Below are 15,026 nucleotides of genomic sequence, written 5' to 3' on the forward strand. Positions count from 1 at the left end.
AAAGTCTCCTTAATTTCAAATCTCTCTTTCTGTACCTTAAATTTTCAATACTGCTTGAAATGTCACAATTGACTACAATCAATGATTTGTTAGAGTAGAAAAGAACTCACTATAATTACCAAAAAAAGTTATCTGAGAAGATATTATTAGCTATTTGATCCAGTTCCTACTTTTTTCATTTCTTAAAAATCTTTTGAGAAGTCTGTGTACAACATGAGGGAAAAGTGCGTTTTAGTTTTCATTTAATTGAATGCTATGCTCTTTTAGTTTTAAAATATGTAATATATTATTCAATAAACAAGTTGCGCAATATAGATGTTATAGAAATGTATACAAAGGCCACATTTTCTCAAAGCATTTATCTGCACTACTGACTACAGCGTTGCATTACTTGACTATTCAAGAAAGTGACCTTTATAAGCAGCTACCACAGGCATGACTAGTAGAATATAATATTTGCAATCTTTACCAAATGTGCTTTACAGAAATAGCATTACAGGCCTGTAGCTTTACATATTAATTTTGTTATATGATATTATCCTTAATTTTAAAATATGGACTGGTTTGTTGTGATAAGAAGTGGAGCAGACAAACTGGATTATAAAGACTATTCTGGTAGTTGTGCAAACACCATAGACCCATCAGTTTATAATTTGCATTAAGATAATGATGCCACCAACTCTATTGTATGCAATAAAATGAGAAATGACCAATGGAAACCGACTCTTAGTTTGGTTCAGTGAAAGTCTCATGAAAAGTTATTAAACATTCTATTTGATGATCTGGTCTGTGATGGTACATACAATTCATCAGGCCTTTCTTTTTCTAATTTGTTAATATATGTTTTTAGGGGTATCATTTTTCCTCTGAATACAGCTTTGGCTGAATCCTAGAAATTTTGATATATGAGCCATCACTATCCTTTTTAACATGAAAACATACATGTTTTGTTTTTTGACCTGCTTATTATTTAGGATATGATAAGGCTCTGTGATCTATATCTTTTGTTTGTACTTCCTGAATGGATTACTATGTTTATTACATTATGGTCTTTTGAAGGATGTGTATTTGCCTTTTTAAATGTATTGAGAATTTCTATATTTCCTTATATATGACCAATTTTTATAAAACTTTCATATGGTGCTGAAAATATGTAAATACTTTAATGGTCCATTCATAAGGCATCACCAATATTTTAATTTTAAATCATTCAACAATTTGCTCAATTTCATATTTTCTTTTTAAATAATTTTATTAGTTTTGTCCGATTCTGAGAGACGAAGATTGAAGTCTTCTACTATTATCATGCTAATATTGATATTATTGTAATTCAGATAATTTTCCTTTCATTAATTATTTGGTGAATCATTTGGAACATATACATTTAATATTGACATTTGTTCATTGTTTATGCATCATTTAAGAATAACATAACTTGTATATATATATATCTCTGTTTATATTGTGAATTTTTATTTTTGCTTAGTCTGGGATATTTAACAGAAAAGACTAGAATGCCATTATCCAAAAGCCCTTCTTAGTCTAGATTGAGCATATTTCCTATGAGTAAAAGAGGGATTAAAAAAAAGTTTTCAGCATGAAAGTGAAGGTGGTTAGACCCATCAAATAATGTAGCATTTTGCTTTTGCTGCTTTCTTCTCTAGTGATGAGGCAAACAAAGATATATTGAACCATCATTTATATAAGATATTTTAGAGATTGGAGTGGAGCTGACAAATGTTTTTAAAAACCACAGTCTGTCAAAACGTAATATATTGGTCAAATTTTTATGAAAGGAAATATATACTGATAAATTATTGGATGAGGACAAGCAGGCTCATCTGTCTAAATAAGAAGGATGATGTCATAAGCAACGTTAAATGGAGTGATTGAATGACATTGTCTTGTATTTGGAAAAAGGTGGGAGACCTTTGAAAAGCCATATTGAAAAAGCTGACAGTTGTGATGAAGGCTTATTTCTTAATCTTGTGAATATGATCCACAAATATGACCTGCAAAATGTTTCAAATTATTTGCAATAATCTCTTTAAAATACTACATGTTTAGATAATTGAATCTAAAATAGTTTAATTATGGTTTTGCAAAATATTGTGAAGCAAAAGATTACATCTTAACTAAATGGAGAAATTGTCTCAGTATTTTCCAGTGATACTATTGAACTTTTGTGTCTGTTTAGAGCATTTTAACAAGTGATGCTCAGTCCATTTTTGTCCATTTAAAAGATTACCTATGTATTCTTAAAGTTGAACATCAGTTATATGTGTCTATTTTGATGATGCTACTGTGATATCATGATGTATTGTGGGAGTTCATGTAAAGTATAAAGAAACAGTGAAATACAATCTGTAAATTGCTATTCACATTATTTGAATCCCATTCTAATATAAACATCAATTTAAAGTAAAAATAGAACCATTTTTTTTTTTGGGATGTCATTCAGATTCTATTCCTTTAGATCTTTATATCAATGATCTCTTAATTACCAACTAATGGTTTTTTATTAATCTTCTCTGACCTCTCTGTAGCCTTTGCTATTATTGATCACCCTCTTCTTTTTGATATTCTCTTTTCTTTCTTCCTTCTCCCTCTTCCTTCTCCTTTTCCTCTTCTTCCTCCTCCTCCTCCTCTCTTCTCCCATGGATTCCATTTTTCTATATTCATGATTTTCAAATTTACTTATCTAACCCTACCTCTTCGTAGACCTCCAGTGTCACATCTCAACTGTAAAAATAATAATGGCAGACACAAAAATAAAGACAAAGACCAAGGAAATAAAAGGTTGAAAATTGATTCCTGATACTTTTGATAGATGTTATCAAAGTATCTTCAGTGGTAAAGTGAAGTGAAGCTCAAAGATGAACTTCCCTTCAAGGCCAGGTGCAAGGAACGCAAAAGAGACTCTTGTTTAAGAAAAATAAACTATTTATTTAAAATATGTAAGGGTAAAATATTTCTAATTCTAAGGAATTCTAACTCCACCCAAATAAACTCCCAGGTTCCACAAGGAACTGCTTCTCCTGTGGTTCATTCACAGGCTGCTCTAATCCTCCTTGATTTAACTAACAAAATTTTATACTATTCTAATTAAAACTACCACTATAATTCTTAAAAAAAAACCCTTACCTTCCATCTTAGAGTCAATACTGTGTATTGGCTCCAAGGCAGAAGAGTGGTAAGGGCTATGCAATGGGGGTCAAGTGATTTGCCAAGGGTCACACAGCTAGGAAGTGTTTGAGGTCAGATTTGAACCTAGGACCTCCCATCTCTAGACCTTGCTCTCAATCCCCTGAGCCACCCAGCTGCCTCCAATCACTATAATTCTTAACTTCACCTTTAAGTTATTAAGATAACCAAGGCTAGCTGGTTGAGTCTCAACAAGAATCAGGTTAGGACTCTGAGCCTTAACAGACTTAGAGTACAAATCAAAGACCATGTTTTCTTTGGTCTTTTCAGAATTTAACCAATCTATACACGGTAACAGATAGATGAATAGTGTTTCCCAAGTTGGAAAAGAAAACACTCCCCTCCTTCAAGTCTTTCACTCAGACAGAGATAGAGAGAGGCAAAGATGTTACCTTCTCCAGCCCTGTGAGAGAAAAGAGCCTGCGTGTGGCTCTGTCAGCTGCCAGAAGCCCCCTCCTGGAATGCCACACCCAGAGCATGTAATTGTCATAGAATAACGGTTACAACTGCCAACATATGAAATTAACACTCTCTCAGCTCTATTTGAAACTCCAATTCTTCCTCAAACCAGCTTCTCTACTTCCTATCTTTAAACTAATACCTATTTTCTAATATTATCCTTATACTACCTGCTTGTTAGACATATCAAACTGTATGCCCCATGAACACCAAAAGTGTGTAAAGAAATACATTTCAAAAAGTGAAAAGTGTACTGGATGGAATAACTATAGAGGACTCATGTTGAAGAAACATGCCTCCCATCTTGACAGAGGAGTAATGGACTCAAGGTGCAGAAAAAGACACATTTTTGGAGATGGCAAATGTATATGTTTGTTTGCTTTGATATGCTAATTTATTACAGAGATTAATTTTCTTTTTTATTTGTTGGGCAGGGAGACAATTGGTGCAAAGAAAGGAGTGAGTGATAGAGCTGCCAAGAAAAGAAAAATGAAAAAGAAAAAAGAAAAAGAAATGAAAAGAAAAGAAAAAAAAAGAAAAGAAAAAAACACAGAGGCATTTAAAAAATACATAGAAGAGAAGTAAAAAAAATTAACAAGAACCAGATAAGCAAGATAGTTTTGAAAAGAACATGCCATATATTATATACTTTAGAAAACAGGCTACAAGTAATAGAAATTCATACTTTTATACTTAATCTTCTCATTATGGTTCTACTTTATGTATGAAAATGTTATTAACATTATTATTGTGATAGTTACATTTTGAATTAAAAAAAGATTAGCCTTACCCTCTTTTGTCCCAGAGAATAAAACCCATGGCAAAGGGTAGAAGATATAGAGAGACTGATTTTGATTATACGTAAAGAAAAACTTCCTAACAATTTGAGCTATCTATCCAAATGTGGAATGATCTGTCTCACAATTTCCCTTCACTTGGGGTCTTCAGGCAAAGTCTAGATAGATGATCACTTACTGGGGGTGGTAGAGAAGATTTTTGTTCAGGTATGTTTGGGTCAGGTTAGATGGACTCTGAGGTCCCTTATAACTTGGCAATTATGAGATTCTGGGATATGTCTTTTTCTCCCCCCCCCCCCACTCCAGCAGATAGAATTTAGACTGAGCTCTATAACATAGTTCTATAATCAGAAATCAACATCTGCGGATGTTGTCACATTGCACCTGCATGTTTTGAAGTGAGGAAAATGAAAATTCCCAGCACATATAAGAGGCTATCTTTAAACACTAATAATTTTGTTTTTTCAAGACCAGATAGCTTTTATAGAACTCTTATTCCTATTAAGGAATGTAAGTACATGCCACGTCTGCAATTTTAAATGAAATCGTCTTTCCTCTCGCTCTCATATAAGTCAGAAATAGTTTTTATCTTTTCAATGAAACTTCCACAAAAGAAATCACCCTTCCCTGTAGACTAGCAATGAAAAATATAAGCTTACAAGCAAATTTTTGGAGGAAGGATAATTAGGATATGAATGAAGCTGTCTGTCATCACAATTTGAGCTACAGTCAGTCCTGTGGTGGCCTGGGATCTTTGGCTACCTGGGTCACTGAGACATAGTTTGCTTTCTACATGTATGCTTTCTCCATATGTAAAAACTGAGAGGACTTGGAGAATAACCAGAGTCAGATAATTCCACCAAAGAGGTCTGAATTATCTAGGTAATTCACTGCTTTTTCTTTCTTCTTTCTTTGGTTTTTGTCGATCTAGCCTCTATTATAGAATGATATTTTATTATTTTCCATATGAATATTACATTATATAGTGAAGAGAGAAGACTGCTATTTAATATAGGAAATTCAATAAGGCTATTAGCTAGCAAAGTGAATAGAGCATTGGATCCAGAATCAGGAAGACCAGAGTTCAAATCTTGCTTTGGATACTTATTACCTATGACCTTGGTAAAGTCATTTAACATTTGACTGTCTCATTTGTCTCCTTTGTAAAATGAGGATAATAATAGCTTCTTTCATTCAAAGTTGTTGTGAGAATAAGACAGCACTTGTAAAGTGCTTCACAAACCTTAAAGTGTTGTCTAAATACTAGCTATGTTATTATTATTCAAATAATTTCTACTCAAATAGTTCCTATGCTTTCAGAAAATATTTTCCCCCTTTTGTTTTATGTATCTTTTCTCTATAATTTCCCACTTCATTTTTTTTCAGGAATAAAATCTGTGTTACATAATTCATCAGTAAATCTGTGATTTATGTGGAAAAGAATGCTGTATTTAGAATCACAGACCCTGGGTTCAAATCCTAGCCAGAAACCATGTAACAAATATGCCTAGACAAGCAAAAACAAACTTCCACATTGGCTTTGACCTAAAATTCATGTTCCTTTCTGCACCTTGGATCCATTCCCCTGCTGCAAGGATTTAGATAGCATACTTCATCTTTGGTTATCTGGAAGCATTTTTGGTCATGGCATGGATCACAGTTCTTAAATCTTGTAAAGATATTTCACTTTCTGATTTCCCTGGCTTCCTTCCAAGTTCCAGAGAAAATCTTACCTTTCTCAAGGTGCCTTTCTGTATCCTTGTTAATGCAAGTGCCTTCCCTCTATGAATTATCTCCAATTTATTCTGTATGGTAACTTGTTTGTACATAGTTGTTTGTAAGCTGTTTCCATTTTAGATTGTAAGATCTCTGAGGACAGGAACTGTCTTACCTTTCTTGGTATCCCCAGTTTAGCACAGTGCTTGGCACCTAATAGGCAGTTGATATATGCTTCCTGACTTGATTTGATTTTTCTTTACACTGTTGTTTTTCTAGAAATAATTCTCTCACTCAATTCTATGTTGCTTTGTATGAGTTTTCCTGGGTGACTCTGAAACTATCATTTCCATTGGGATAATAATATTGCACTACGTTAATACATAATAATTTGTTCAGCCATTCCTTACTTTATCATATAGCCCCTTAGTTTTTATGTCTGTACTATAACAAAAAGTTATTAATATTTTTGTACATATGGATATATCTTCTACTTCTTTTATCACTTTAAGATAAAGACTTAGTAATGACATCACTGAGTCAAATGCATAATTTTGTGACGTTTTGAGTATAAATTCAAATAATTTTTCAGAATGAACAAATTTACACCTCTACCTTCTGATTATAAGTGTGCTGGTTTTCTTATGGTCCTACCAACAATTGTCATTTTCCTTTTTTTTTTTTTGGTAATATTTGCCAATCTAATGTTTGAGAGAGAAAACCTCAGAGTTGTTTTAATTTGGATTCTATAATTTGTGATTTGAATAATTTTTTAAAAATATGGTTGTTGATAATTGTATTTCTTTATTAGAAAACTGCCTGTTCATATCCTTTAACCATTTATTCCTTGAAAAATGTTTCTGGCACATAACAAACATTTAATAGTGTTCATTGATTGATTGGTTGGTGAATTCTGTAGCCTTCCCCTTCAGGGGGTGAGGCTTAATAACCACAGCACTCCCAAGGGAATGGTGGAGGTGACGGAAAAAGCTGTCAGAATTATAACCTTCCCTAGTAGCAGAGTTTACTAACTCTGACATTGCTTAGTGGTTGTTGGAGTTGGTATTAGTAGATTTTGAAGGTAGTTGTCTCTCTGAAGTTCAGTTTTGGTGAAACTATAATAGTTGGTAAGAAATAGGGTGAACAGAAAGTGGCATTATAAAATCAGTAGTAGAAGATTCTTTTAAGAATTGGAAATGTGAGTTTTCCCTTGATGTACATGTTCTGTTCAAATTTGTAACGCCCCCATGTGATCTTAAGCATGTCCTCTCGCTTTTTACAGTTGGTGTATATATTTGTTGACAATGAGTTTGAAGTTTTGTAGAGGAGGATTCTACTATTTCTTTCATTATTTTAAGATTTCATTAAATACCTTTGATGGGAACTGTGAATTCTCTACCTAATTAATAAACACAAACTTGTTGGTTGGAACTCATGCCATATATGTTTTGAAGAAAATTCTGACCTACGAAATATCTAGAACCTAGGGTAGCTTTCTGAGTAAGTAAGGGGGGTTCTTGGTGCTATAGCATAAGACTATGACTCTTACAGGACCACAATTTCTGAAGGATCAAAATTGGGGAGAATGGAAGAAAATGGAGTTATAGATCATATTCCTCATTTATAAAGATACAAAAACACATTTTTGTCCTCTATTTCAGATGTGAAATATTTTAAGAATAAATAAATCTAATTAAAATACAATAATGTTAAAGGATTTCATAATTTATTATTAACCATTATTAACATATCTTATATTTACACAGTCCATTAGAGTTTTCAAAGTGCTTTACATATATATATCTTTTTGTTCTCCCAACAACTCTTGAAGATAGGTGCTATTATTATTCCACTTTATAGATCTAGAAACTGAGGTCGACAGATTAACTGACTTGCTCAAGGTCTCATAATTATTAACGTCTGCAAAATGTTTAACGTATATCATTTCATGTTATCCTTATGACAACCATGGAAAGTTGTTTCTGTTATATTAATGGAAATGAATCTTCAAAACCCAAGTCTTTTTGAAAGTGTTAAGAATGGACAGAAAATCACTATCCCCTCTGTTACTATCCCTATGGCCACTCCCACTGTATTATTTCTTGGTCATATAGTCTTGAGTAGAGAGGGGTCTAGACAAAAACTTTTAATAGTGTCTTTATAGTGAATGGAGATTTTATTTTTAAGTCATCTAAACTTGCTTTTTTGAGGGGCTTTTCAGTAAAAGTAAAATGCATGAGATGTTAAGTTTGGAACATTTATTCAGTGGAGGGAGAGGTGGTTTGTTATGAAAGTTAAATTAGACACTCTATACCTGAAGGTCTTCATTAGTCCCAAAGAGCCATATATGTAATAGTTATCACTGCAGTTTTTAAAAATTCCCTACTTCATTCCCTTCTTCCTTTATTTTTTCAGGTGTAGTGATAGGTTTTCTCCTGCACACATTTTCTCCATTTTAGCTCCATATCAGAGAGGAAAGGAAGGCAATATCTACATGGATTCAGGCTAGAATAACCAGGCTTGTAGACATCTCTGCATCAGTCACCATCAGGTGGCATTCTGTGCTCAAGCTGCTCCAGCTTCCTGGCTTCTTTCAGTTCCTATATACATGTTCAAATATAATTTGCTTGGGTTCCCCCATGGCTTACTGCTATTGGCTTGCCCAGGCTTTCTGACTAGGGAATGAAAATCCTAACTTATTTGGTCTGTTTGCTTCCATTCTCATTAAGATTCATATCTCCTTTCCAATTTCACCTGACCCCAAAAGGACTGTAGTTACTGCATGGAATTGAAATTAAAAAGATACAACATTAAAACTCCCAAGTGGTTGAGCTCAGCTGCTCTCAGAAAAAGGTCTGAAATTTCAATTTCTCAGTGGCTGCAACCACTTCCCTTAAGACCCAAGAGTAGTGGCAGACTACAGGATGAAAAGGGAGAAGGAAAATCCAGGAGGCTAGGAAGGCCAATTAGGTTAGAAAACAGTAATCTAGGTATGAGATAATAATAATAAGAGCTTGGACTATAAAAATGGAAGCAGAGATAGAAAGAAGAGGACAGATATGAGAGTTATTTTCAAAGAGTAAAAAAGTGTTGTTTGTGTGGATGTGTGGGATATCATGAAAATGGAGTGCCACAGATGACTGTTTTCTGGGTTTCTAGAAATGGAATGGTACCATGAATGGAAATATAGAAGCTGGGGAATTGGTTTTGGGGCATAGAAGGATGTGGGGCAATGAAAAGAGCTTTGAATTGAAATCAGATGAACCAGGTTCCAATCTTGAGTCTACTACTTTTTCTGTGTTAAACTGGGTACTCTGGAGGTCTTCGTTATTCAACTGTAAAATGAATAGATTGGCTAATATAATATCTATGGTCCCTTTCAAGCAGAGGCATAATGATAAAAATTTAACAATTGCCTATTTGAAAAAAAGAAAAAAAGGGACACATGACATGTTCTTAAATTTAATTTGCATTGTTAACATTTTTTCTACTAATTTATTAAGTCTAGAAAATCAACAGAATAAACCCTGATTTGTAGTAATTGCCAATTTCTGAATTGAAAGAGCTACAATGAAATTTTAGCATTTGGCCCTCGGGAACTGGTTGGTATGAACCAGCTCCAGCAAAACAATGCTTTTAGCTTTAAATTCTAAGATCTTATGATAAGGGCAATTTTCGAAAGGTCAGTTTAGGTGATAGTATGGGATATAAGAGAAATGAATAGTAGCAAATCATAACTGGAATTCAGTCTCTGTTGAGCTGGAATTATAGATTTGGGAGCCACATGCATAGAGGTGATAGTTAAATCCATGAATGTGAATGGAATTACTAAAGGGTAGATAAAGAGTACAGGGAGAGAAGAGCATGGAATTGACAACTTAATTTTTTTTAACAAGTTCAATTCTTTAGATTTTCACAGTTCTTAAAAAAATGCTTTTGTACATGTACTTTTTCAAATAAACTTAGACTTAGCGACATTCTTTGTTTTATATTCCTACTCACATAAATGTATGTATGTATATGTGGGTATATATATATGGAATATATGTATATTTGGATATATGTTAATATATATATTTTTCCACAGAGAAGGAAGTTTCCAAAATAATTCGGATCAATATTTTTCCAAGATAGTCAAAAAAATCTAGTTCATATAACTTGCTGACCTTTACTTTTGAGGAGTTCACCTGATGCTGAAGACATCTTGGCTTTTGGAGACCTCTTTTTAGTTTTACATTCTCCCTAAAGGAAACAAAATATATGCATAGTGCATTAAAATATGAAACTGAATATTTGTCAAATAGCATTCCAGTCATCATTCTTATCTAGTACCTTGTATGGTGTCTGATATATAGTAAATATTTTAAAAATGCTCTCATTAATTCATCATATTTTTCTTTTTTTATGATCATAATGCTCTTAGAAAACAACACCCTATGTCTATATATTCAGTCAGTTTTTTGAGTGTACTTCTGTGTTTATTTTTCAACAATATTTTTTTGCCTGCCTCCCCAATTACATGTAAAAGCAGTTTAAAAATATTCTTTGTTTAATAATTTTTTGAGGGGGCAGCTAGTAGACTCAGTGGATTAAAGCCATACTTAGAGATGGGAGGTTTGGGGTTCAAAACTTCCTAACTGTGGAACCCTATTCAAATCACTTCACCCCCATTGCCTAGTCTTTACCACTCTTCTGCCCTGTAACCAATACACATTATTGATTTGAAGATGGAAGGTAAGGGTTACAAAAAATTTTTTTTGAGTGATAAATTCTCTCCTTCCCTCCCTCCCCCAAGATGGCAAGCAATCTGATATAGATTTTAAATATACAGTAATATAAAATATTTTCCATAATAGTCATTTTGTGAAAGAGAATCCAAACAACAAAACCCAACTCCTCCATGAGGAAAGAAAGAGAAATATAATATGATTCGATCTGCATTCAGACTCCATCAGTTTTTTCTCTGGAGGTGGATGGTATGTTTACTCATGAATCCTTTGGAATTGTCTTGGATAATTGTATTTCTGAGAATAGTTAAGTAATTCACAACTATTCATCATACAGTATTGTTCTTAATGTGTATAACATATATGTTCTGGTTCTGCTCAGTTTACTTTGCATTAGTTCAAGTAGATTTTTTAATATTTTCCTGAAATCCTCTTGCTTATCATTTCCCATAGCACGATAATATTCCATTTACAATCATACACTACAACATGTTCAGCCATTCCCTGATTGATGAATATCCCATTAATTCACAATTCTCTGCCAACACAGTTGCTATAAATATTTTTGTACATATAGCTCCTTTCCTCCTTTTTTTGATCTCTTTGGGATATAGACCAAATAGTGATATTGCTAGATCAGAGTATTCATAGTTTTTAGAGATCTTTGGGCATAGTTCCAAATTGTTCTCCGGAATGGTTGGATTATTTTACAAGTTCATCAATAGTGCATTAGAGACTCAGTTTTCCCTCTGTAATGGGAAAAGGATGGAGGTAGAATAATAAGGCACATACTAGAAACTCAAGGGAAAGGATTTTAGCAGGCAGAAGACAGAGGAGGAACAGTTTGGAAGTGACAACTGCTAGAGAGTAGTGACTTCCTGTAGGAGGTTGAGGGTCTTCCTGTCCGGGAATGGTGGAGGAAAGGTGGGCTTGTCATTGCTCATCTACCTCAACCTTTCTATGGAGGAGTATACCCCTAATTCATCTTTGGAGGTATTCTATTTAACTGGGAAAGATCTAGAAAAGGATCTACCACACCTGCTGTGCTTTTTCAGAAGGTTTTATCTAAAAAAATCCTGTCAGATCAGCTTTGAGGTTTTACCTCAGGGGTTAGACAACCTGGGGTGAAATTAGCCTTTAGAGATCATTCATAATGGTTTTTTTGTATACAGCTTTTGGGAAATAAATCTAACCAACTACTGAGGGTCATAGATAGGTAGCATAGTCAGATTTTGGGGAACACATAGATAGAAACAGGGAGCTGATAAATTAGCTGGAAGACCAGAAGGCTCCCTCTTGTGAGAGACATAGAGGATTTTGGGAAACTAGCTAGATCCCTTAGAGTTAGGTACTCCTTGTTCTGATCCTCAGTTTGTATTCCCTCTTAAAATAAAAGAGATATAATTTTTTTTATATCAATTGTCTCTAAGGCATTTGCACAACTGGCCAGGTGAGAGAAAGTGATTGTTTCACTCTCACTAACCAAAGGTTAGAATACCCAGCTGGGCATTCAGGGGGATCCCTAAGTGGATCTACCACTATCCCATCTGTGGCTCTCTCCCCATATTCTTTTTTTTTACCTCATCCCCTCCAACATCTATCATTTTCCTTTTCTGTCATATTAGCAAATTTCATAGGTAGGAGATGGTACCTCAAAGATGCTTTAATTTGCATTTCTCTAATTGAGCGATTTAGATCATTTTTTCATATGACTATAGTTTAGATTTCTTCATTTGAAAATTGCCTTATCATATCCTTTTAACTATTTGTTATTTGTAGAATGACTTGTATTCTTCTAAATTTAACTCAGGCTCTATATATTTTAGAAAAGAGGCCCTTGTCAAATACTTGCTGTAAAACTTTCCCCCCATCTCTCTGCTTTCCTTCCTATCTTGTTTGCATTGGTTTTGTTTGTGAAAAACTTTAAAAATTTAATATAATCAAAATTATAAATTTTTCCTCCTATGTTATTCTCTATTGCTTGTTTGTTCATATATTCTTCTTTAATCAATAGATTTGATAGGTAAACTATTCCACATTCCCCTAATTTGCTTATGGTATCACTATATCTAAATCACGTATCTATTTTTGTTTTGATGAATACTGCTTTGTAATGCAGTTTGAGGTCTGGAATTGCTAGGCTACCTTCCTTCACTATTTTTTCCTTTGATTCTCTTGGAATTCTTGGCCTTTTGTTCTTCCAGAAGTCTTTAATTTCAAATAGGATTTAAAAATAACCTTTTTTCTAGTTGGTGAGAGTTCAGTCATTATTGCTTGAGAATTCCCCTCTTTCCTTCTTTCTCTTGTTTTAATTCCTTCTCCAAGACCCTTACCTCTTTTCTTCCCTTTCTTCTCTTCCTTTCTGTCTTCTCTTTTCTTCCCTTTCCATTGTCCTTCCCTGTCTCCCTCTTATTCTATAGCACACTTTGATGTTGTCTAAGATTCAGTCTTCCAACACGGGTTCCTGCTTCTGACTTCACCCCAGTGTTCCAGTGTTAGTAAAGATAGGATATATTCTGCAGCAACAGTAGGGGAAAAATTGGGATGTGGTAAGTTCCTCAAACTCAGCATCTGGGGTGAAATATCCAGGCTAGAATACTGATGAATTTAACTTTAATCCTTTGTATATCAAGGACTAACCAAGGGGAAGGGAAGAGAATAAGTATTTATTAATTGTCTATGTGCCAAGAACTGTGCTAGCCTTTCCTCTGGGGTCTGAGAAAAAAAAGAAGGTGGAAAGGTACAAAAAATTCTTAAGACCAGAACAAGTAGTACTGGGTCAGAGATATAGATTTCATAGTCATTTGTATAAAGGTTGTAGGAGCCAAACCTAAACAAAATCACCTGTCTCCTGGTGTTGCTGGTAGTAAAAATTTTGTAGAAAGCTCAAAAAGGTTATGTGTTTGCTTTTAGAGACAAAAAATAATGAAGAATTTTTGAAACTGCATTGGTTTGTTTTGTGTCAGTGGAAGAGAGAAACCCTGGCCAGAAGCAGTAGATGGAATTGTGGAAATGGAAGCTATCAGCTTGATTCCTAAGAAGAAAAAATGAGATTTTAAGTAGTTTGTACCAGCAGAAAGGCCTGAATCATCTTCCTCCCCTCTGATCCATTGGAGCCTCCAATTTTCTTCTCTAACTCTTTCATTTTAATGAAGCTCCTGTGCATGTAAAGTCAACAGAGCCACTAGAGACAGGGATTGGGAGGGGAGGGACTCCCTAAACATAATTCTGGGGTTAAATTAGAAGATGATATATTTCTGATATCCCAAGTTGGAACCTCTCCCTCTCCTTCCAAGATCCCTGATGGTTAGGTTTTAATATCATTAATACTGAAGAGTAGAAGCGGTCAGACATGTAGCTCATAGGCTGCATTATATCCTCTAGCACTCCTGGGTGTAGCCTGAACCAGATTAAAATGTAATGGGAAAATCTTTAACCAAATAAGTGAACAAAAAAAAGATAATGCTAATTTGTGGTTTTCTAAGTCGATATGTGGCCTGCAGGGAGCCTCATGTATAGTTTAGTGGCCCCTTGTTTCTACTTGAGTTTGATGCCACTGTTGAAGAGTACCATTCTTCAGGTACATTATGGATTTCTGTGAACTGGCCTGAAAATGTAATTACCACTTTCAGTATTGTTTCTGTGGGAAAATGCATTCTGAGTTCTAAGCAGTTGGCTACTTATAAGCACATTCCTTTATTCATTGATTTGTGAGATTGCCTGTTTAGAGCTTTATAGATTACAAAGTACTTTTACTTATTTATTTTGTACACATTAAGGTTATAAGGTATGCAGGTAAAATATAATCATTTATTTTTACATTATTATATTATTTAATTTGTATGTGTTAAGGTTGCAAGGTATGCAAGTAAGGATTTATTATAACTATTGTCCAGATGAAGAAACCAATCGGTAAGTATTTCTTAAATGAGTGTCATAGGGTAGGAAATGAGCTAGGCTTTAAGGGTACAAAGGGAGTAATGAAATGGTCTTTCCCCTGATGAGACTTACATTCCCATTTTATAACTGGCAGATCCTTTTAGTTTAGTCCTTTGTCTACCAAGGACCAACCAAGGGAAAGGAAAGGGAGCAAGCATTTATTAAATGCCTACTGTGTTCCACG

At 34.1% G+C, this 15,026-nt stretch overlaps 1 protein-coding gene across 1 annotated transcript in view; it reads right to left on the reverse strand.

The window, feature by feature from the left end:
* The window catches only part of CNGB3 (cyclic nucleotide gated channel subunit beta 3), a 171,208-nt gene that overhangs the window by 147,723 nt on the left and 8,459 nt on the right, over positions 1-15,026 (reverse strand). Inside the window, exon 2 of the mRNA XM_044683791.1 lies at positions 10,343-10,418. Within this exon, the coding sequence (XP_044539726.1) occupies positions 10,343-10,418 (76 nt within the window). The remainder of the gene's footprint in view (positions 1-10,342; positions 10,419-15,026) is intronic.

Source organism: Gracilinanus agilis, chromosome 1 (assembly GCF_016433145.1).
Source record: "Gracilinanus agilis isolate LMUSP501 chromosome 1, AgileGrace, whole genome shotgun sequence".
In the NCBI taxonomy this organism is placed as follows: Eukaryota; Metazoa; Chordata; class Mammalia; order Didelphimorphia; family Didelphidae; genus Gracilinanus; species Gracilinanus agilis.